This window comes from Gadus morhua, chromosome 21 (assembly GCF_902167405.1).
Source record: "Gadus morhua chromosome 21, gadMor3.0, whole genome shotgun sequence".
NCBI classification, from domain to species: Eukaryota; Metazoa; Chordata; class Actinopteri; order Gadiformes; family Gadidae; genus Gadus; species Gadus morhua.
This window is the reverse complement of record NC_044068.1, coordinates 11,725,621-11,748,022: the sequence shown is the minus strand read 5'-3', so window position 1 is coordinate 11,748,022 and position 22,402 is coordinate 11,725,621. Positions and strand designations below refer to the sequence as shown.

General features: G+C 42.7%; 3 protein-coding genes across 4 annotated transcripts in view; 2 read left to right on the top strand and 1 right to left on the bottom strand.

Annotated features, from left to right (window-relative positions):
• rad51b (RAD51 paralog B) overlaps positions 1-8,146 on the bottom strand; it is a 29,498-nt gene extending 21,352 nt beyond the window's left edge. For both annotated transcript variants that reach the window (XM_030345627.1, XM_030345628.1), the window contains exons 1-8: positions 7,854-8,146; positions 7,649-7,762; positions 7,366-7,470; positions 6,790-6,926; positions 6,339-6,458; positions 5,957-6,140; positions 2,458-2,500; positions 263-381 (exon numbers count right to left, since the gene is read on the bottom strand). In XM_030345627.1, the coding sequence (XP_030201487.1) occupies positions 263-381; positions 2,458-2,500; positions 5,957-6,140; positions 6,339-6,458; positions 6,790-6,926; positions 7,366-7,470; positions 7,649-7,762; positions 7,854-7,937 (906 nt within the window). In that variant the 5' untranslated portion in view covers positions 7,938-8,146. The remainder of the gene's footprint in view (positions 1-262; positions 382-2,457; positions 2,501-5,956; positions 6,141-6,338; positions 6,459-6,789; positions 6,927-7,365; positions 7,471-7,648; positions 7,763-7,853) is intronic.
• Positions 8,147-9,816: 1,670 nt separating this feature from the next.
• crip2l (cysteine-rich protein 2-like) lies at positions 9,817-17,626 on the top strand. The gene is made up of 8 exons (XM_030345906.1): positions 9,817-10,020; positions 12,598-12,692; positions 13,487-13,544; positions 14,037-14,168; positions 14,800-14,868; positions 15,335-15,429; positions 15,998-16,055; positions 16,626-17,626. The coding sequence occupies exons 1-8, from the start codon at positions 9,978-9,980 to the stop codon at positions 16,688-16,690; spliced, it is 615 nt and encodes a 204-aa protein (XP_030201766.1). The 5' UTR covers positions 9,817-9,977; the 3' UTR covers positions 16,691-17,626.
• Positions 17,627-17,928: 302 nt separating this feature from the next.
• Positions 17,929-21,274, top strand: LOC115534493 (proline-rich nuclear receptor coactivator 1). Its single transcript, XM_030345502.1, has 2 exons — positions 17,929-18,603; positions 19,237-21,274. Exons 1-2 carry the CDS (start codon positions 18,226-18,228, stop codon positions 19,723-19,725), a joined length of 867 nt encoding a protein of 288 aa, XP_030201362.1. The 5' UTR covers positions 17,929-18,225; the 3' UTR covers positions 19,726-21,274.
• Positions 21,275-22,402: the final 1,128 nt, after the last annotated feature.

Sequence of the window (22,402 nt, the reverse complement as noted above, 5' to 3'; positions counted from 1 at the left end):
AAATATAGGTGTCACACAGAAGTGACCTGTATGAAAAAAATATTAGAACTACAAGGTAGCTTGGGAATATAATATTCCCAAGCCACCTTGTAGGTCATTAACATTAAGACGTTCAATAAACCTACTTGTGTGCAGTACTTGTGTGTACGGAATTATGCAAACTCAGTATATTGACCAATAAACCATTCAACTGAAAACGGCACCTACAACAGATTCAACAGTAGTCTACATGTAGGTGATCACGCTGACGGTGAAAGCTCACCTGTCGTTGGCGGGCGTCCACATACTGAACGATAAGGCGTGTGTTGACGGTGTGACTCCACGTGTTCCCCAGCGCTGCAATCACATACCCAGAATCCCCTTCACCTGGCACGCCACCACCTGTTGGGATGCCAGCCACAGGCCAATTTAACATTAAAACGCTACCGTCCAATGACATGGTTCATTTGATCATTTAAAAAGTACTATACATGCACTTCAAATGACAAAAAGTTAATTTTTGGACACCTGAAAAACTTTTTGGGACGACCTTAAAGCAACAATTTCAATCTATATGGCGGCACCTATAGCAAAAAACAAAAAACAGTACGCCATTAGACAAAGCGACTTGAATAGCGAGTCTCTTGCGGTACGACTGCCACTCTGACTGAACATCCATTAATGGGTATTGGAGAGCCCGTCACTAATTGCATTGCTTGTGAGTTGAATGCCTGGCGGGAAAGTGAGTCATTGCCTGCTGATGAAAAACACTATTGTGCCTTAACGGACATTTCTTTTAATTAAAATCTTTCAAGATCTTCGAGATTGCCAACTTAACGTGTGGCAGGATAAATCATAAACCAATCATATAAAAGAACATGTTTCAAGTCACCACTTTCATACAGTAAATGGATCAGCCTGATATGAAGCCTCCACATGCTCAACACAAAACAGAAGTGGCTAGCTAGCCGCTGGCTAGCTAGCAATAGGCCGGCAAACAGCTGGCAAGCAGTAGGCGAGTGAGCAACAGGACAGCAGTAGGTTGGCTAGCAAGAAGCTAGCTTGCAAGCAGCTGGATCGCTTGTATGTTTGGTCAATATTACACAATCCCTAAAGGATTTGATTAAATTCCTTTCCTCCCACGCTTTGTCCTGCTAATGACTCGTTTTTTCTTGGTAATAGAACGCATTAGGAGAAGTAGATATGCTCTGATTTCTCCATTTCACGTTGTCTCCAAGTTGACCTCCTATGAACTTGTATTTTATAAAAAGGCAGGGCTGCATGAAGTCAGCCCTTGGGGTCCAGTTAAATCCACCTCAGCTCTCGCTAACCCAACGGCATCTTCTAATCCTCCCTTTGTCTGCCCACACATTCTCCCCTGGCTGAAGTTTACTTTAGCTTTGTTTGGGTTAGCTTTGCTTGGGTTAATTTAGCTTGGCATAGTTTAGCTGTGCTCTTGGGTGTTGGTTAGTTTAGCTTGTGCTGAGCTCGTGCGGCTGCACAGATCCTCACGGAAAATGAAAGTTAATAAATAAAAACCTATCAGCTAATGAAAGGATAAAAGATCAGTTCTTATCCGGTTGCTATCATTAAAGTTTTATTATGATATTTTTATCGCTATAAGGATGCATTTTTTGAAATGGAATGTGCCAGATATCAGATGACCCGTGCAGTTCCAAGTCTGCCAACTAAAGTCCACTCCCTCAGTCTCTCCAAAGTAATTGCTACAACACTGTAAGCATCTATCATATTTGCAAAGGCTGGGGCGTCAAGTATTTGCAACCCTGCCTCTCATAGTTATTTCACTGTACATTTTGACTGAACTTCGTTCTTTCTTTCATCCGTCTCTGGTTTCAATTAGCCAGCAGTCATCCTCTCTAGGGTTTCATTGGACTGAACTGAATGCTGCATTATGCGTCCAAAAGGTATACAAATGAAAACGGTGACATTTTAGTTTCAACACTGCAGTGTAGTGGCTGTCCTCTGCAGCCAGCTAGGGTACAGTTGGCACAGGGCTAGGCAAAACTGGGCCAAGCTGGGTTCAAACCGGCTGAACTTGTTGGAGGGTTTTCACCAAAAGCAGGTCAGAGAAGCTGGCTCGCTCCACCAGATTAAACACTGGGAATCAAGGGCCAGCCTCAAAGAAGGACTTGTGGCATGGCGCCTGACGACAGAGAGAGGCATGGGGGGATAGACAGAGAGAGGGGAGTGGGATTGAGAATTCCAGCATAATGATGCAGCATAAGGGAAGCTACCCTTAGTAAATAAGTGTTTGTCATAATCCCTACAGTGTGGCTCAAACCGCACGAAATAACCACGCATGATTATTCATGATAAAAACTTTTGGCAACTGAACATAACCCAACCTAGCACAGCCCAACCTTGCACAACACAAGTTAATGAAAATTATCCCAGTGCAACTGCAACTAGCGCAAGCCTGGTGAACCCACAATATCTGGAAGAAAATAACAAGCTCACCTCCATTTCCAAGGTATGTCGTTATCTGATTGGTCAGGACAACCTAGACAAAGAGATAAAGAAAATGTTTTAGCCATAATATGGTGGTCGAGGTGAGTTAAATAAATGATCAGGACTTTTCTAACCATTTCAATTAATGTCTCTTCCACTTACAAACAATCACAACCAATGGCAAAGACCGCTATGGAAAGTGTGTGTGTGTGTGTGTGTGTGTGTGTGTGTGTGTGTGTGTGTGTGTGTGTGTGTGTGTGTGTGTGTGTGTGTGTGTGTGTGTGTGTGTGTGTGTGTGTGTGTGTGTGTGTGTGTGTGTGTGTGTGTGTGTGTTTCCATGTTGTTGCATTTGACCTGGAAATAAACCTATTTTAGACTTTATGTTCATATGTAATTTCATTTTGGTAATTCAATGAAAAATTGTCACGTGCATTGGCAGAGCCATGTGCTCTGAAATACATAGGGTCCTGACTAAATACACCATTATTAGGCCCTTAATAATTACAGTTTCATGGAGATTCAAAGAATTCTAATATATGTCGCAAAATCGACTATAGCGCCCCGGGCAAGAGTCGCCATGGCAACAGTTGCTATAGTTGTGGAAGCTATTCATTGGTCCAAACAGTCGGAATCCTGCTGTTGTTCTGTGACTTTGATGCAGACTCCATTCAAGCCCATAGTTGGGAGGCGCGTTCGGGGACTGAAAAGGTGTTTGTGCACGTTTTGTTTTTTTCTCACCACCAGAGTACAAGTCTCTCTGTAATCTGCACAAAGCGGCGAAGCGTGTGATGAAATATTGTATAACGCACTCTAAACAGCGCCATGACAACGCTAATCCGCCCGACAACAGCCTCCTCCTCCCGCTGCTGCTGTTGTACAGGACCGCCTGATGGACGGCTTGTATTTATATAGTACCGCTCATCTGCTGGAGGGCTGCATCAGGGGGGCCGGGGGAGGCAGCGACACACACACACACACACACACACACACACACACACACACACACACACACACACACACACACACACACACACACACACACACACACACACACACACACACACACACACACACACACACACACACACTTCCTCACTCCCAAGCAAACACCCAGTCTGCATCTTGTCAGGACAGATCTCTTCCCTGATACCAAGAGTTGAAGGGAGGGATACAGAAAATGGGGAGAAAATCCGCTGTTTACTTTTTCGAGTTCCAACAGCGCCCCGCCGCACCACAAACATCCATGTGCCAAAACATTGGCAGAGCTGCGGTGGTTCTGGCCGAGGCGGTAGAGCCGTGTAGACACAATAATGAACCAGAGAGCGAGAGAGAGCGAGCGAGAGAGCGAGAGAGAGAGAGAAAGATGAAGTGACCCGGGCAGTCTGCAGAGACGGAGAACAGGAGCGTATTTGAACAACAGCGGAGGGCATCGCCGAGGCCCTGTTGCTAAGATACGCCAAGCAGCGGCCTTGAGACGTGAACACACACACACACACGCACACGCGCACGCGCACACACACACACACACACACACAAAGAGCCCAACCCGGTGCTGGGATTAGGCCCAGACCAACCCCACGCATCTGGATGTGTGGTTGACTTGGGCCTTGGGTAGTGAAGTCACAGAGTGGAACGACTACAACCACACTTGAGAAGAAAACTAGAGAACCGACTAGTACTATGATCCTTATTGTGTAGTAGCTGGTTGGGTTTAATTCCTGCAACAATCCTGCACTAATTGATTGAATTAGTCAAATCAATCCGCCCACTTAAATACAAAGAAGCTCCAACATCGGTATTTGCTTGCCTTCAATTGTTCTCCCTTCTGACTGACTTAAGTCAGGATAGTGTGGTGGTTAGGTTGTTGAACATCCAGCCGTAGGTTTAAACATTCATATCCCCACATTTGTAGTCTACCTGTAGGCATCGATGAGCAGAACTCATAGAGATTCTGCAGATAAGAACGGACTGCATAATGATTCATAGCAACGAGTAAACTATCTTGAGTGTGAAGTAAAGGGATGCAAGAACACACCAGTGGCAGAAGTTGATTGTGTAAAAACGACTTGTATGGAGGCTGCACAATAGTCAAAGTTGAACTTACAAACATTTTCATAGCTCAAAATGGGGTCAAAGGCCATAAAAAGTTGGGTACCTCTTTCCCTAACCGCTACCTGTTCAATTCACTGTTAGTTGCTTTGTATAATAGCGGCTGGTCTCGTTAATGAATACATAGTGAAATAAAGCACCTGTGCCCAATGACAACCTTCAAATATAAAGTATTGAACCAGAAACCAGAACACTGCTGCAGCTCCCAATGACTGATCTCCTCTCAAGATGCTTGCAATCTAAACTAACTTCAGAACAAAACAATGTTGATTTATAGCTGGCCAGGGTTAAACGGTCTGCTATAAATAAATAAATAGTCTACGTGATTTATATTTTCGGATAGAGTACATAGCAGTTGTGGTTAGGTTTGTAGATGTCATTTGAGTTGTATCTGGAGTATATAGATTTCTAATTGAAGTGAATTCCTTTGAGGATGAAAAAGTTCACAAAATCAATAAATTCCTCAATAAAGAAAGCAGACATAACCACTGTGTAAATGCTATCTTGCCTGCCCCCTTCCGTCACAACATGGGTATTGCATTTTCAATTAACAACTGCATGTAAAAGAGAGCAGCAACTAGGCTACAATCTACTGATGATTCTTAAATATGTGCCCATGGAAACGAAGGTAATGATTATGTTAATATGTTATAGCTTTAATATCCTCGACACAACAGCAGATTTAAATGCTGTACTAAATTGGAAGATAAATATATTCAGCTGTAGGCAGAAATACAGTCTTTGAAAAGGGACAACAGGGACATCTAGTGGGTTAATGTTGAAAACGAATAAATGTGATGGTTTACTTTTACTAGACTGGGTACCCCCAGCCCATTCTGCTGGCAGATTCTGCTGGCTGCTTCCGATACATATTTGCGGGAGCCAATCACCAAGCTGGCTTTCCCCCTGGCTCGCTATTGGCTGGTTTAACACAATGACGACATGGAGGCGACGACAAGCAGCCAATTGCATACAGAGTCATTCGAACTAGGACCATAGATCATGCCTGTTGTGCTGAAGAAAAATGACAGCAGCCTCCCCAGACAAAACTGCAATCTAAGATTGAGCTTGGTCTGGCAATAGCCAGGCTAATGGTTTATGTAAGCCCACCGGAATGAGATAGGCAAGGGTTAGGATTAGGGTAAGGGTGATGAGATGGCTCAAAAAGATAGATAAAATAAGACGCTCAGCATTTTCAGCATTTACGCTCATCTGAGGAATTATTCACAATAAGACCTATTATTTGCATTGAATTCCTCATTAATTGTAACGACATTATACTGTCATAACAATAACAATGCACATCACAAATAAGAATTCTCACCTAAAATTTGGCCAGCCCTTCCCGTCACAGGCAGAAACGGGAAGGGGTTCGCCTGTGAAGAGCAACTAAACTCACTGGGATGTTGAACTGGTGCGCCAGGTACTTGAGGGTGGAGGCCTCCTGAGTCAGCAGGTTTGAGCGGGATGCGAGGTTACCCGGTAGGGTGGTGTCAAACTCTTTACGCACTACCGAAGCCACCGAGTCCAGGATCACCAGACCCGCCTTGGTGGAGATAATGTCCACCTCCAGTCGGTCCAGCCTGGAGGGATGGACCAATCACAGGACAGAGATGGAGATAGATGAGAAATATGCAATGACAATTTTTCGAAATGTGTGAGAAAAGAGGGGTAAAACAGAATTTGCCAGATGAATAACCACAAACAGAAGATGAAGGAGAGGACATGTACATCATAGAGTCCTGGAGGGGGGAAGGGTGGTAAGGGGGGGCTGGGGTAACCTGTTGAGAACGTCCTGACATGTGAGCTCCCTGAAGACGTGGACCCGGCTGGCCATCTGCAGAACCCGCTCCCTGGAGGAGAAGTGTTCTGGGAACCGCGCCTGGGCCATCTCCACCAGCCTGACCCCACCCAGCACAGAAGAGATACATGTTTGAGTCCAGTCAGCTTTATTCAAGAATCCCCCTCTGTATATAGAAATCCAAAATCCCTTGCTTGTTCACTTTGTAGTGGACAATATCAGGGTGGGGGTGGGGGGGGGGGGGGTCAACATTTTGTAGTGCTGTTTGAATTAAGTGTAAAAATCTTCCTGCTGGAGCTCGAGGGATCAATCCTACATCACATATCACATGATCTGGGAATGAGCTGGGAGCTGGGAATGCAACATAGCTGAGACAGGAGCGGGGGGGGGGGGGGGGGGGGGGGGGGGGGGGGGGGTGGTACTTCTCTGACCTCTCTGCACTGAAGGCCGACTCGGTGTCAATGTAGACCACGCCGGCGTCCAGCCCCCCCAGAGCCCTGGGGAGGGTGGCGAGGACGCTGAGCATCACACACATCTGGGTCTTACCACATCCTGATGGACCCGCCAACTGGTGTACACACACACATACACACACACACACACACACACACACACACACACGTACACACATATTAGGGGTTCTTTATTTTTTTAATGGAAATAATCGAATTCAAAAAAGTTCTGAATCGAAATTGAATCGAGAACAAATAAATTGCAGTGCATTGATTAATCGATCATTTGCCCAGCCCTAGTATACACACAATGACTTTGTATTAATTTAGATTGAAAGCACTGCAATTACATTTTGAATATCCTCATTTAATTACCATTCATTATTCAGCAAATTTTAGATGCCTGGATCCCGCCCCCTCACACACACACACACACACACACTCACATCTCGTAAAGAGAGGAGATAACTGCTTAGCGTTACGACATGTTATGTTATACGTGGGATGAACAAACACAGACAGATAAACATTGTGAGACAGTTTGAGAGTTAGCACCTCGGTGATGGTCCCCAAAGGCAGACCTCCACGGAGGAAATCGTCAAGAGCGGGAAGAGACGTGGAAAAAAAGCTCTCTGACTTCGGCTTCCACAGCTCCAAGAGCTGGTAAATAAATCAAAGAAAGGATAAATACAGGTGTACACTACGAGTGTAGTTTTGAAAACTGTAACTAGCATTTGAATACGTTCGCATGAATACTTTCGTATATCCTCTTTGGCAGGACGCCATAGAGATACAGAGACGTCATATCTCAAAGAGAGAGAACAGTACAGAACAGTACCGTTGTAACTGGGGGCGCACAGTGTTGGCTGACAGATCGCATCAAAGCTAAGGCATTTTGATAGCTCAGTCCCGCAACCCGCATCACTTCCAGCGGGGTAAGGGACAGGAGATCCTGCCGAGGAGACACATTTTAGTATATACAACATCGGGCATGATGAGTAGCCAACTTCGTAACTTTATAAGCTAGCCTGGGGTTTGTTTACCTTGCAACTTTCCACATGGTGACGATTGAGAAGTTCACATAATTCCTGCGACACACCCGCTCTTCTTAGTTTTTTACTTGCCATGTGTTCGGTTTTTCCTTAATGTACAGCTTATACAAGATAACGCTGGATAAATGAATGAAAAACTAGAGTCAAACATTATCGACAATCTTTAGCAGTTCCGTCTCTCAGCGCTTCACAGTTGGCCGCGGTGCATTTTGGTCAATGTAGGCAATTGCTGAATTGATCAGCGCTACACGCAGTTGACTGTTCTTTCTAACTCAACATATTAACAATGGAAAAAATACTTATTATATTAGACACAATGTACTATCTTCCATAAATTATTCAACAATGTATTATAAAATATTTTAGATTGACTTAAATGTTGTTTAATTTGTGTGTGTGTGTGTGTGTGTGTGTGTGTGTGTGTGTGTGTGTGTGTGTGTGTGTGTGTGTGTGTGTGTGTGTGTGTGTGTGTGTGTGTGTGCGCACGCGTGCGCAGCGCATGCGTGTGTGTGTGTGTGTGTGAGAGAGAATGTCTGTGTGTGCTGGGGAGGGAGGGAGTGACAGAGAAAAAAGAGGAGGCAAACTGTGTGGGTGTGTAACTGCCTATGTAGGCTTATTGGAACATATGGAGCTCTATATAAGCATGAAATATGAAGGTCCCAGTCCCTCTGTACACTGACCCTATCAGATTTATGGGATACCGACCCTGGAGGAGAGACGGACCATCGTCTGGCCTCAGATCCCCTGAGATACTGAGACAAGGCCAATGCTACAACCTGCAAATAATACTTTTCATTGTAGTCTGCTTAGCAAAACTATGCAAAACATCAGTTTAAACATAAAAAAAGTACACAAATACTGTAGATATGAAACACTTTATAAAAAAAAGTAGTCATCTCAAAGCCATGACACGAACAGGCCTGAGACTGCATTCCTCAGCGGCCCAGGCCCAGCCTGGGGTTGTTTATGTTAGGCTTTGTGGATTCCCATGGCCTGTATGTCTCCAGGGATCAAACTGGGCTACCGTGGAAAGTACATCTCCCATCATGGTTTCCATCTTTGTTCAATTTGTTTATAGATGTTGACTCTAGGCTTGAGAAGGCGAGTTTTGGCCAATGCGATCGGATGGAAATACATTTGTCTTGGATGCAAATCAAGAGCCGCTGAAGTTTTATAAGGGGCACATTGAGCTTACTGTAATTTATTAGAAATAACAAACTTTAAATGCGGCTGTTCGGATCCTCACTTGATATTGGTGAATGAAGAAGTAGAACTCTAGTTAGGCCCTAGATTATCTCTGTTAATTAAACTAGACTCAAGTCAATGCATGTTCTCTTTGTGACAAGCAGTTCTATGATTTAATCTTTTTATGATTATCCAAGAGTAAATTAGATAATTACATAATATTGTTGGACCATGACGACTATTAGATCAGGAAGCAGCAGCAAACAAAATACATTTTGATAGATATTGTTCCAAAGTGACCATATTCCTTCTGTTCTTTACTGTACAGTACATGGTTATCTAATGCAGAAGTATCGCAGCCCATTGGCATATCTGGAATGTGGAGTGCAATCTTGGAGCCTGCAGAATATCACTTAACATTCTGCTACTGCTGGACCCTTCTGCTGCGGTTCCCTAACAACCACAGAACCTAAAAAACAAACAGAGAGATGGCCAGAGCGGGCTGGGGGGACTGTTGAATACAGACATGGCTACCATTCAGGATTAAATGCATTTCCAAAACAGTTACTTGTGACAACCAATGGAAAGTAGGCTTTTATCTCCTCCTGGTTTAGTTGTACTCTGAAATGTGGAAATGTCTAGTCCCAATTTAGCCCAAAAACATAAACATGGATCATGAGATAATTTGTGGGTTGCTATTTATTCGTTTCTTTTTTGAAGATAGTCGTAAACCGTAGGGATCTTAGAAACAGGTTTGCTGAGGATTACGTCAACTCTAGGGAGGAGTTATGCAAATTAGCAGAACAACCTCTAACCACATCGAGGGTCTTGAGCTTGGGGTTCCTCTGTGTGCAAGGTGTGTCGCTTGGTACCAAAATACCACACATTAACTGAGAGTAAACGTCGCATTGTGAAGAGAGTACACGGAACATGGCATCAAAATGTCCCAAATGCGACAAAACGGTGTATTTTGGTAAGTCAACCGGTTTTCTATTAAGACTGCTCCAGCATGTACTGTATTGTTATTTGATGTATGTCGCCATTTTCTGTAAAGATGTATTGTGAAGTAGTAGTGTGTTTGTGTACTCGCTCACAGGTTTCAACCGGAATAAATGACCAAGCCACTAAAATATTGAATTGAGTCTGCTTTAGCTACAATGTTGACGTATTTATCATTCATTCCTTTCTCCCTCGACTTCTGACTGCTGCATTTCATTTGTGAGACACCTGCAACGCCATGGTATTAGTAAAAGCGTAAACTAATCGGCCATTGCCATTGACCTAGCATAACATTGGCAACTATTTATTCGATTAGGATAAATACCTTTCGCTCTTTTTTTTCTGTTCTTTTTTTACATTTCACTACGCTTAGCGCCATGCGTCTTACAATAACGTCACTCCACATGGAGATGCTAAATTATTTAGTATTTGCACATGATGCGTCCGAGGTATAGATCGGGTTAGCCTCTCATTTAATTTCAATTCTCGTGAGAACAAAGGAGTGTAATTTCAGCTAAGTTCAGCACTAACTGGCATGGACAGCTCCCCCTGCAGCCAATAGACCCGGGGGGCTCCACCGAGGACAAAACGAACCCCACCCCGATCAAACGCTCGTTATATTGGAAGATGGTGTTTGATTAATTGTGGGTGTCTGTGAATGATTGAGGTTCATTGGAGCGTATTTTATTTGAAATAAAGGCGTTGTTTGAGGTTTAAATTACTCACTACATCTTCTTTCGCCTGAGGCTACTCACTCTATTTCAAGACAAAATTTTAAGCCCAATGTCGTAATATTACATAACATTCAAGGTGTTAGTCACTTTAGGGCTATTTTAAATATTGGCGTCGCTGTCACGAAAATATTTTGTAGATATGCGAAGACCGTTCATACGGTTTCAAAGATTACATTTCCTCCTAACCATTCTCTTCTAGGCCTATTGAGCTATAATCCATTATTAATCAATTGTTCACAGAAAGGTAAAAGCTAAGTTGGCTTCCTTGCATCATCAGCTCTATGATATTGATTGATGATTCTTTTTTCATTACTCGTCGATGACGTAATGGGTTACTGCCTTTATTTTTCCACATTAAGAATCCCTTTGCATCTCGAGGGAGGGGTCTAAAGATTTGTGGAACATTTATGACAATAGTCAAATAGGTTTGTGTGTTGTAACACCTGCTCATCTCTGAAGATTATAATATTTATCATTTTTTAATTATAACTTATTCATCAGCCTTCATATACAGATGAGTTATAGGAAGTAAGTGTGTGTGGGGGGGGGGGGTCCTTGCTCTGGATAGTGAACTTCACAGCAACCAGTTAGCCAATCAGAGGAGCTGGCGGTATCAGGGTGGATATTCTAGGAAAGGCCAAAATAGTCCTGAGATAAACCAGTGAGCCACTCAATGCCATTATCATATCTGCTGGAAGAGACCATCTACCCATTTAGAAATATGTATTTTTTCTTAACTCTCTTTCTGAGTTGTGTAATTAAGTCCTTATCTATTGATATTACATCAAAATATCGATTGGGATATATAATACAATGTGATATGTTTTTTTTTTATCATAAGTGTTTAGCTTCTTTAACCTGTATGACCTTACTTTTAAGCAGACTACATGACTCCACTTATGTGTGCTTAGCGTGTAAGAGGCATGTAAATGTGCTGACTCATATGTAAACTCCCAAGACATAAGGACACAGACGCAAGGAGAGGATTATGTAAGAAACAAGAGTGACAAAAGGACATAGGGTTAGGGTTGGTAATAGGGTTGGAGTTAGGGATTAGGGTCGGAGTTTGATTGTAATAAGAGTATAATTTAGGGTAGGAGTTGTGGTTCAGTATAGGGTTAGGATTTTATATTTGGTTGGGGATAAAATAAGGTTGTGGTTAGTTTAGGATAAGGGTTTGGGAATGGGGTAAGGCTAGGATTATGGTTAGGGGTCTGCGGTGGACTAGGATTTTGGTTAGGGTATGATAAGGGTTAGGATAATGGGTCAAATTGTGTTGGGTAAGGGACAGGGGTAAGACTCAGGTTAGGGATATCCAAGACCACTGTTCCCCTCCGAGCGATAACCAAACTGATTACCACGCTGCCCTTTAGAGAGAAACGGAAAGAATGCACTTAGAGCCGATATGGACTCTGACTAACGGGAGCACAGAGACCCTTTCACACACACACACACACACACACACACACACACACACACACACACACACACACACACACACACACACACACACACACACACACACACACACACAGCCACTCACATAATTCTGCTTTCTCAGTTCTTTATCTGGGAGCCGGTCTTGGATACGAAATGCCAAATCTGAGTTGGAGCACTCTATCTCTATCCTCTTTCCATCATTGAGCCATTATTTTAATAATGTTTATTTTACTAGTACTTAACTGTACTGTATACCAAGGTGTGTTCAAAATGTCCTTGTTTCATTTGGCTTTTCCACGTGGTTGATCGACCCAGAATCAATCCGTTTATAAACGTGTGTGTCGTGATCGTGACCCGGGGGTCTGTGGTGTCCACAGCGGAGAAGGTGTCCTCGCTGGGGAAGGACTGGCACAAGTTCTGTCTGAAGTGTGAGCGCTGCAACAAGACCCTGAACCCTGGGGGTCATGCTGAGGTGAGTCCACCCAGCCTCACAGGGGCTGTGTGTCCCGTCTGAGAGTTGTACAGACAGGTTTCAAAATAAACCAGCCACCCCCTCCTTCCCTGTTCCCTCCCTCCTGACCTTCTCCGCCATTGAAAAGTGTTGCATTCATGTGTGGGTGCACACAATCCCATTTCTACCCCTTACCCCTTCCCCTTCCCCCTCCCCCTTGTTTTGAAGGGGTAAGGGGAAGGGGTAAGGGGTAGAAATGGGATTGGGCCTAAGTCTGCTTCAAGGTAAGGTCAAATAAGTGGAGTTAGGGGAAGGAATGAGTTAGGTGAGGCAAAATAGGTAAATCATTAAAGAGTATTTTTGTTTTCAATAAGGAGTGATAGGGATTGTCTAAACTCAAATCCAAGTAATATATCAAGTAAAATAATAAAGAAGTTAAAGATGAATGGTTACTGTATAAAGATCAAGGTGTCATTTGGCATTATTCTACTCAAAGCTTCCATCACGGTGTCTTCAGACAGATAATGATCTGACTTTATACCTTCCATGATATTATGATTGGTCTAGAAGTGTGATGGGAATCAGAAAGGAATGTGTGTTGTTTATCCTTTATGATTCAATGCGTGACAACAGCAGGATTTAGACGGCCTAAAAAGGTCCAATAATTTTTGTTTGTAAATGTTATCCAACTAACTATCGTGTTGAAGAAATATATTACCATATTAAGTTCTAAACAGAAATGACCTAACAAGGAAAGAATTCATTTTCTGTTCAATTTTGATGAATTATTATTATCTCTTTTTTTGCATCTGCAGCACGACGGAACTCCATACTGCCACAAGCCCTGCTATGCTGCCCTCTATGGACCAAAAGGTGCAGTTACCCATATATCTTCACTCTAGAAAATCTAAGGAGCTAGCAGGCAGGCCGGTGTCATAATACGATACACACTTGCAATCCAATACATAATAAAACATTTTTAAACCAAGTGTTATTATGAATCTGCAATATGCACTACACACTACACGAAAAAACACAATCCTGTTTTAGGTTCAGCACAATGTATTAAATGCTACCCGTTTTTATGCAACCACTATTTAAATGTAAACTTTAGAAAATGGTGAGATTTTCATGCAGACACATTGTCAAGACTTTTTTTTGTGACCATGGTGCAAAAAGAAAAAAGGCAATGAGTGCCGTTTTCAATAAATATTGTCGATATAAAATTTACCCAATTTCAGATTATGGATTTTCATCATCATCTTGCTCCCCTGGAAGCCTCCTTAAACAACAGTTTCAACTTGTCCTTTAAGTGTCGTTTATGAGTCAGACAAAAACTGATGTGGTGATGTCATCATGTTTCAGGTGTCAACATTGGCGGTGCGGGCTCCTACGTATACAACACTCCAGCCAATGAGGCCCCTGCTAGCGTTTCCATGGAGACAGACGCGAAGCCCGCTGAGGAGAAGAGGCCTCCTGTGCGAGGCCCCGTGAAGGGTAAGAATCAATAGGGTTCATATTAAGAGGTCAAGATCAATATCATAGCAGGGCTTTCAAACTAAAATGAGTAAAATAAATTATTTTTCTCCAGTAATTTGGTTCTCTAGAGATAATACCAGTGGTATTACCTCAGTGGTTTCTGGGATCCAGATGACCTACTTTATTAGAACGTATGGGGGGAGACCGCGCTGGGCCTGAGCCGCAAACCAGAACCAGTAAGGGGCGGAGTAACGCCTTGGTTCTTGTTCGTTACTGAAGTGTTGTACTCGATTTAAGTATGTGTATTTCTAAAGTGTCCAGTCTACGCAATGTTTATTTGAAACTCTTACAGACGGTTTTCCTTTGAAAGGTCTCCAGACAGGATGTTTTGTATTGCCTTCCCGGTGTTTACTAGTGTTGTTTCACTTTTATAACCAATTACGCTCTTCCAGATCAACGCCTCCAGCAACATGATTGGTTGAAAAAACAAATATGAAGCTTAAGAAAGTGAAACGTTCCTCCAGATGTGACGGCTATTAGATGTGGTCCTCAAGGCTGATCTGTGGGACAGTCTCTGTGTTAATGACGAGGTGATGCGAGGACAGATGTTGACCTCTCCCTCCACCCTCACCCTGTTGTTCCCCTGCAGCTGCCAGTTTCACGTCCTTCTCCGGCGGGCCCAACGATTGCCCCCGGTGCAACAAGACCGTTTACTTTGGTGAGTTCAGGCTTTTGTGGATGTCGCTTGATAAGGATTCAAATGAGCACATGACTGCACAAACAAATATCAGACACAACTGTCTTGCTACCAGCAGCAGGGAATTGTGTTTCCATGGTGATGATGTGCATTTCCTGTGTGTGTGTGTGTGTGTGTGTGTGTGTGTGTGTGTGTGTGTGTGTGTGTGTGTGTGTGTGTGTGTGTGTGTGTGTGTGTGTGTGTGTGTGTGTGTGCGTGCATGCATATATGGCTGCGTGTTGTGTGCTTGCGTGTATCCCCCCTTCATGCCTGTCCATGTGTGTAAATACTTGTGTTTGTATGTGTGTGTTTGTATGTGTGTGTGCCTGAGTGCGTGTGTGTGTGTGTGTGTGTGTGTGTGTGTGTGTGTGTGTGTGTGTGTGTGTGTGTGTGTGTGTGTGTGTGTGTGTGTGTGTGTGTGTGTGTGTGTGTGTGTGTGTGTGTGTAGCTGAGAGAGTGTCCTCTCTGGGTAAGAACTGGCACCGGCCCTGTCTTCGCTGTGAGAGGTGCAGTAAGACCCTGACTCCTGGCAGCCATGCAGAGGTGAGACAAAAACACACTACCCGATTTACCATGACAAAGCCTAATTTCTCTGGTGTTAGATATGTTGGGATATTCAGATTGCTTCCCATCACACCCTTTTCAAAGAGATGTCATGTAGGACTCTGATAACACTAATTATGGGTCTGCTCTTTTTATGTACTTGGGATTGGTAGACTTATCATCACTAGTTTAGTCTACTACCCGTGCCCAGGTGCCCTGATATATAGAAGTAGCAGACCGATAATACATTTTATAAGAGCGTGTTTTTCCTTTGATAATGCCTCTTTGAAACGGTTCCAATGTTCTCTAAATGCAATCGGTAATTGGTGATTAAACCCTTGACTTGTTTACCTCATTTATAGTCAGTACTGGACTACTTTTAAATCCTGATTATAACTATTGAGTAATTAAACAGAACTTATCTAAGGAAACTTACAATAAATGTTCATAATCAGTAAGGCACCTTGCCAAGGAGATCGAACCCACGCACTTGGGACTCCTGTAGTGTTCTGTTTTGGGAGGAAGTATCATAAATACTTTTAATGGGTGTTGTCTCCTTCTCTTGCAGCATGACGGCCAACCTTACTGTCACAAACCATGTTATGCTGTCCTGTTTGGGCCAAAAGGTACATTTCTCCCCAATCTACATTTACTTTTAACCATCCTCACATCAGTATTGTAACCAGGTAAACAGGTTTGGTAAAAGAGAGACTGTAAAACATTTGTAAAGAACAGACGTACTCGAACAGTGGTTATGTTTTTTTTAATGTTAGGGTGAGAAATATGTTTGCTGAGCATTGCCACTTCCAAAGCAGGTGTTATTTATTTTTTGTTTGATTTTGTTAGATTAGGTTATTAATAAGGTTGAGTCTGTTAATAACCATGTCATTAAGTAACAAAGTCAGTTAGTAACAAAGGCTGTTATTAATCAAGTCAGTTACTTATAAAGGCCAGTTAGTAAAAAAAAAGTCAGTTATGAATAAAGTCAGTTAGCAACAAAGTTGGTTATGAAAGAAGTCAGTTAGTAACAAAGTTGTTCAGTAATGAGGTCTATAAGTAAAATGTTCGTTAGTAACAAGGTTCATTGGGATGTCAGTGCATTACAGGTTTGGTTAGAAAAGGGTTGGATGGAAAATGCAAAGCGCAAGAGTACACTCATTAAAGCTGTGTTGTTTTGACCTCTGACCTCTCACCAGGTGTTAACACAGGAGGTGTGGGAAGCTACATCTATGACGAGAGCGGGGCTGAGCCACAGCCATAAACTGTACTATAGTCCTCATGTGGTTGCTTCCATGATGCATTGCTCTCCCCAGGCTTATAACCTGAAGTTAAGACCCTTACCTAAACTCATCCACCTCTCAACGAGTCCATAAACCTAACCACCAGTTACGTGGTTACTAAACGAAACCATACTTTTACTTAAGTAAACCATCTGTTAACCTAATACCTAAACTAAACCTTCTGTCAGCATTACCAAACCATCACCAGCATCAGGCAATTTCAATCATTAAACATAAACGTAACCATCCCTGATCTAAAATGATGAAAATGTTTCCAATGCACAATGGGAAACAACCACAGGACAACGTTTAGTTTACTTTTTCCCTTGGAGACATCCCCCTGCCAGCCCCCCATCAAACTCTCGAGGAACCCAATTGTCTTTAACCCCTTCCCCGTTGGGGGGTCGGTCTACCCCCTGCCTGATGACCTATTTAGAAGCTCTCTCTACGTAGCTTTCTGTTGTTGAAATCTGGGACAGTAACAGCTTCTCACTGTATTTTTGGCTTCCACCCACACGGTGACTAACACGTGTTACGCAACATGTATTACACACAGAGATGTATGTTTCAGTTTTATTTCTATATTGTTTATATCTATTTTTTGTATTGAAGCTAATCGTTAGATCCACCAGTATGATGTTTAAAAAAGCGGTGGCTGTCAAATTGTGTCACGTTAAAGTGTTAATTGTAGCCAAATAATAAGTTGGGATTTCTCCTTTTGCCAAATGAGTGGCCTGGTATCTAATTTTTTTTTAGCTATCAATACTGAATTGTTTCTAGTGCAGTAAAAAAATATAGAAATGTGAGAATCTCCATGCTCTTGTTTGAAGAAAGGGCAATTGATCTCGACGTATGTGGTTGGTTTGAAAAGGTCATCTGTCAATCACATTTTGTACAATAAATCATGTGAAACCAAATGTGTTAAATGGATGTGAGTTTTTTATAAACCAAAACATGATGCGAATAAGAACGCAAGACACAGTCAATTATTTCGATTTTAATACATTGCAAAGAGGTAATATTTAACTGCTAATCTAAACAAAAGTAGGGGAACTAAGATACACATTGGATAAAAAAAAATCTTTTAAAATGTGTGTTTCGTGCATGTTATTGATTTATCATATATTTGTACACCATATTGCACAAGTTATAATGAAATTACGCAACTCAATAACATTGACGTCATGATACTAGGCACACCTTTCGGTGACGTAGCACCGGAAAAGGGTGCTGCTGTGATAGTCGAGAACCGAGACAATCTATTCGGGTACGCCATCACACGGAGAACATCGGCTCAGAAAACCTACATACCTGCTTCACTTAACGCACACCACAAATAGATATCCTTTACAGGCGATTCAAGTGGCAAACAAACACAGGAGGGAGCATATTTAGTTGTTTACTAGCGTTAATTAAAACTCGGTGACGTCGTCGCCAGCACTGCTCGTATAGCGCGAAAGTAACTTACCGCCAGGAAAAGTTCGGATCCCGTGTATGTATTCGCAGTTTGAAAGCCATGTTGGACGAAACTCTGTGTCATAGCGACCGAAACGACATCGGTAACGTTGAAAACAACAAGCCAGTCTCGATGGTGTCGAAGAGCGAGGGGAACCTCAACAAAACCAGGCACGTATTGCTGAAGAAAGGGGGGAAAAGGCTTCGCTCGACGTCAACAACGACGGCGGCGGCGGTTTCTCTTCGACCTCCCCAGGCCAGCCATCACCATATCCAGAAACACCAAGGAACTAACCCCGCTAGAGTCGCGGACCATAATAACAACAATGTCACCACGTCGCCGGGCATCAGGTCCGCGGTTCAGCCGAAACACGGGCACCCACACGGCGTGTCTACCGTGCTGACTCTCCACCCGCTTAAACCAGGACCCAAAAAAGAGGTAACAATGTTTTATTTCATTTATTGAATGTATACATTATACAAGCGCCCTGATCCTATGTTTTTCGTCGTGTTTGATTACTGAGACCGTGCAGGAGATGTATCCCCCCCGAATGGACATAGTGTAGCCTGCCCGAGGCGATGTAAAAATGACGCATTCGCATAATGGCTGACGAATCGAAACTCTACGGTCGAGATCAACACGTCTAGTAGTTACCTTTATCTGTTGCTCGAGGTCGATTACGCGATGCCTTCCACCACATCACAATCGGAATGTCGACGATGGTTTACGTCGAAAGAATTTAACTTGCCAAACGTATTGTACCGCATAGACACAAGACAACAAAGGAAAAATGGTGATCCACGATAGAATGCTACATGTGGATAATAATAATACATTACTTTATTTGAAATTGAATTGTCAAACTGTTTTATTGTTTACTATAGGCGAAAATGTGGAGTAAGCTTATAATGGGTTTACACAGATAATAAATATATAAAAACACGAGTCATAATTTATAATTATTTCCAATAGCTATGATCAAATAACGTAACATTCCATAAGCCTTATTCTTGACTAAATAAATCTGTAAAAAACAACATGATAATGTCTTTATTTCTGCTGTTTACACAGCTGCTGAAGTCAAAAGGGAGGAAGCCGGAGGGTACCGCCCCCCAACCAGGGAGCCAGGTCGGCCACACCCACAGCCGACCACAAGACCACAGGGGCCGCACCAAGCAGAGCAGTGCCCCGGGCCTCTCTCAGCCCTCCCGGAGGAAAGACCCCAGCAAGCAGCAGCAGCAGCAGCTCTCTCCCCCACCCCTCCAGCCCCCACAGCACCTCAGACAAGCAGAGCGGAAGAAGAGGCCTCTGGGCTCGGCCGAAAACATCACGCTGGCAAAGCCGCCTCTGCCGCGACCGTTGCCACATGAAGAAGACCTCAAGGACGGCGAGAAGGTCTACGCCGGAGCCAAGTTCAGTGAGCCCCCCTCTCCGAGCGTCTTGCCCAAACCCCCAAGCCACTGGGTGGGTCCCGCCAGCGCACCACAGCGAGGCGACCAGAGTCGGGAGCAGATGAGCGTTCACTTGAAGTCGCTCCTTAAGGTGCAAGGGCAATCGTGACTGTTGTTTGTTTGAATGATTGAACATGATGCAAACTATAGGCAAACGATACGACAGTAGGGTCAAAAGAATGGTATTTGAGAGGTCTGGGTGCACAGCCTAGAGTGAATCATGGCGGATGGTGTGGAGTTTGGTTTTGAAACACCTTCAGTTTTCCTCTGATATGCAACACATTGCCAGCATTGTTGAATGTGTCATGGAGACGGCGTATCTAGCAGTTTTGCTATTATGCTTGATGTCGCCGATTATTAGTGAGTACGATTCCGGTGTCTGGTTTAATATTTTTTGAAAGACAGAGGTAACAGAATATAATCTGTTGTGGTCAAACAGGAAAGCCTACATATTGTTTTCCAGGAAGCGAGAGTGTTAAAATGTCGAGAGCAGGGTGGTTATTACTGAGGTCCATGTTGGTATTTTTTACAAAGCCACATGTGCACCTTCTCTTGTTTTGTCAGGTCCCATTGTGGGTTGACAATTTTAACTGAAGCGCTGTCAATGTACATTCTATATTGTAGAGATATACGTGTATATTTTCAACGTGCTTTTAAACTCCAGATTCTAGTTTTTTTACTGAATCCTGTTCATATGTTCCTAAAGGCACTTTCTTGCAGTTCCGCCAATGGGTCACGGCACCCACGTGGGCACTGTGAATGTAACGCAATAGTCTTAGTATGTTTTTTTTGCACTGAAGAAGACGTAGAAACACCGATATGGGTGGGGGAAGCAAACGACCGTGTGAAGCAGCTGTGGAGGGCAGGTTTGTACCTGTCTCACCACACACATTTTCTTTAATCGGCCAGTAAGAATCACATTGTGCAAAGATAATGTCCCAACTTGTGACTGGAAATGTGAAGTGTTGCAGATAAGGTCAGCTGGAATGGCTAAACATTAGCACTAAATGTCAATTTATTTTGTTTTTCCAGAGAGTGCAGGTCTTGTTGGGTATGTTTATTTGTTGCACTGTGGCTCTGTGGAACTCAGCTAGGTTTGTATATCTGATGGAGCCTTAATGACAAATCTGTGTTGTTGTTCCAGGAAACACAGATAATGTGAAAAGACTCCCAACATGTTTTATGTGTGAGAAGAATGGCTGTATTTATTAACATCCACAATGGAGTCTTTTGAGGGCTTTCTGCCTGTCCTATTTGGAATAAATAGCACAGGTAAAGTTAAAGACTGTTATTTGTGTTTGTTCAGTTATTGCCCTGCTCCCAACCACCACTTTGTTTCTTTCATGCAAAGCACTGAACATGTTTACTGAGATTATGTTTGAATTTCACCAGAAAACTATAGGATTGTGTACCATGCTTTTTTTTTTTTGTGATTATGAACAAATACAGGCAGCTTTTGACTACAGTTTGTCATTTCGGTGACGTCACACAAATCAAGGGAATTGTATTACTGTAGCAGTGTTTCAATGTTTTTTCCATCCGCTTCTGAAAAAGTTGAACCGATTTCCCCAACCAAAACATGCAATCATTTTTTGTCTTGTTTTATGAAATATTCATATCTAAATTGAATACTTAAATTAAAGATTGATTACCCATAATGTGTTGTCTGTGTGTTTTACTTTATTGTATTTTTTTTTTTTGCAAGACTATTGATTACATTAATTACATTAATAAGGGCATGGCACCCAGAACAGAAACCTGTAACATTCCATTGTCCGTCCACCAGCACTGCATTCCCATTTACAAAAATCTTGTGTATTGTTAGTGTATCGTTGTTATTAAGATTAACAACGACGAGCAAAGCTTTTGGATTCGCAAGCAAAACTTTAGGGTTCGCAAACAAAGCTTTTTGATTCGCAAACAAAACTTTTGGATTTGCAAACAAAACTTTTGGATTCCCATTAATATTTTTTTTATCACATTAATTTATCTTGCAATAAAACATTTTTTGATTGCAGTGTCGATAGTTTTGCTCTCAAATCTATTTTTTGATTGCAGTGTGGAAAGTTTTGCTCTCAAACCTATTATTTTTGATTGCATAATAAAGACACAAATCTACCTCCATACTCGCCGACAGAAGGAAGTGTTATAAATGGCATGTAGCCTACTTTTCTACGAGAGCCTGTGGACGTAGAGGCTGCGATCCTCAGAAGGAATATCCGTGAGGAACGATTATTAAGACCCCGATTGGATATACTTTCTTTTCCTGATAATCTTCTTCACGAGCGTTATCGTTTTTCAGCGCAATCTATCATTTATTTAGAACACCTTCTCAGCCCCCATGTTAACTGTCAACAGCACCGGGGGGGCATGCGCTAAGTTGAAGTTGTTGTTTTTTAACGCAATTAACGCTTGTGCAGAATGATCCGCCCCGTGCATCACTGCGGTCATGCCAGCCGACTCATCGAGATCGGCGGTCAAGCCAGCCGACCCAGTTTTTTGCCGTACCTGTATATACTAGCCATTACGGTAATAGCGTCTCAGAACTAGTTTAAAGTAAAAGCATTCGTCGGGTACATACCATGGACATATTAAAGGACATACAAAAAGACAGTCAATAAAAGCAAATACTATCAAAGGAAGTGTACGGCCGTTGTGGTATTTACTTTCAAAATAAAAGCCCACCAAACATTCCAATCTGAGACATATTACATATGATTTTGGATTCAATTTAAAAGACAATGCCCTGTTATTTCAGGCTCATTTCACTTCATGGTTATAGTTCA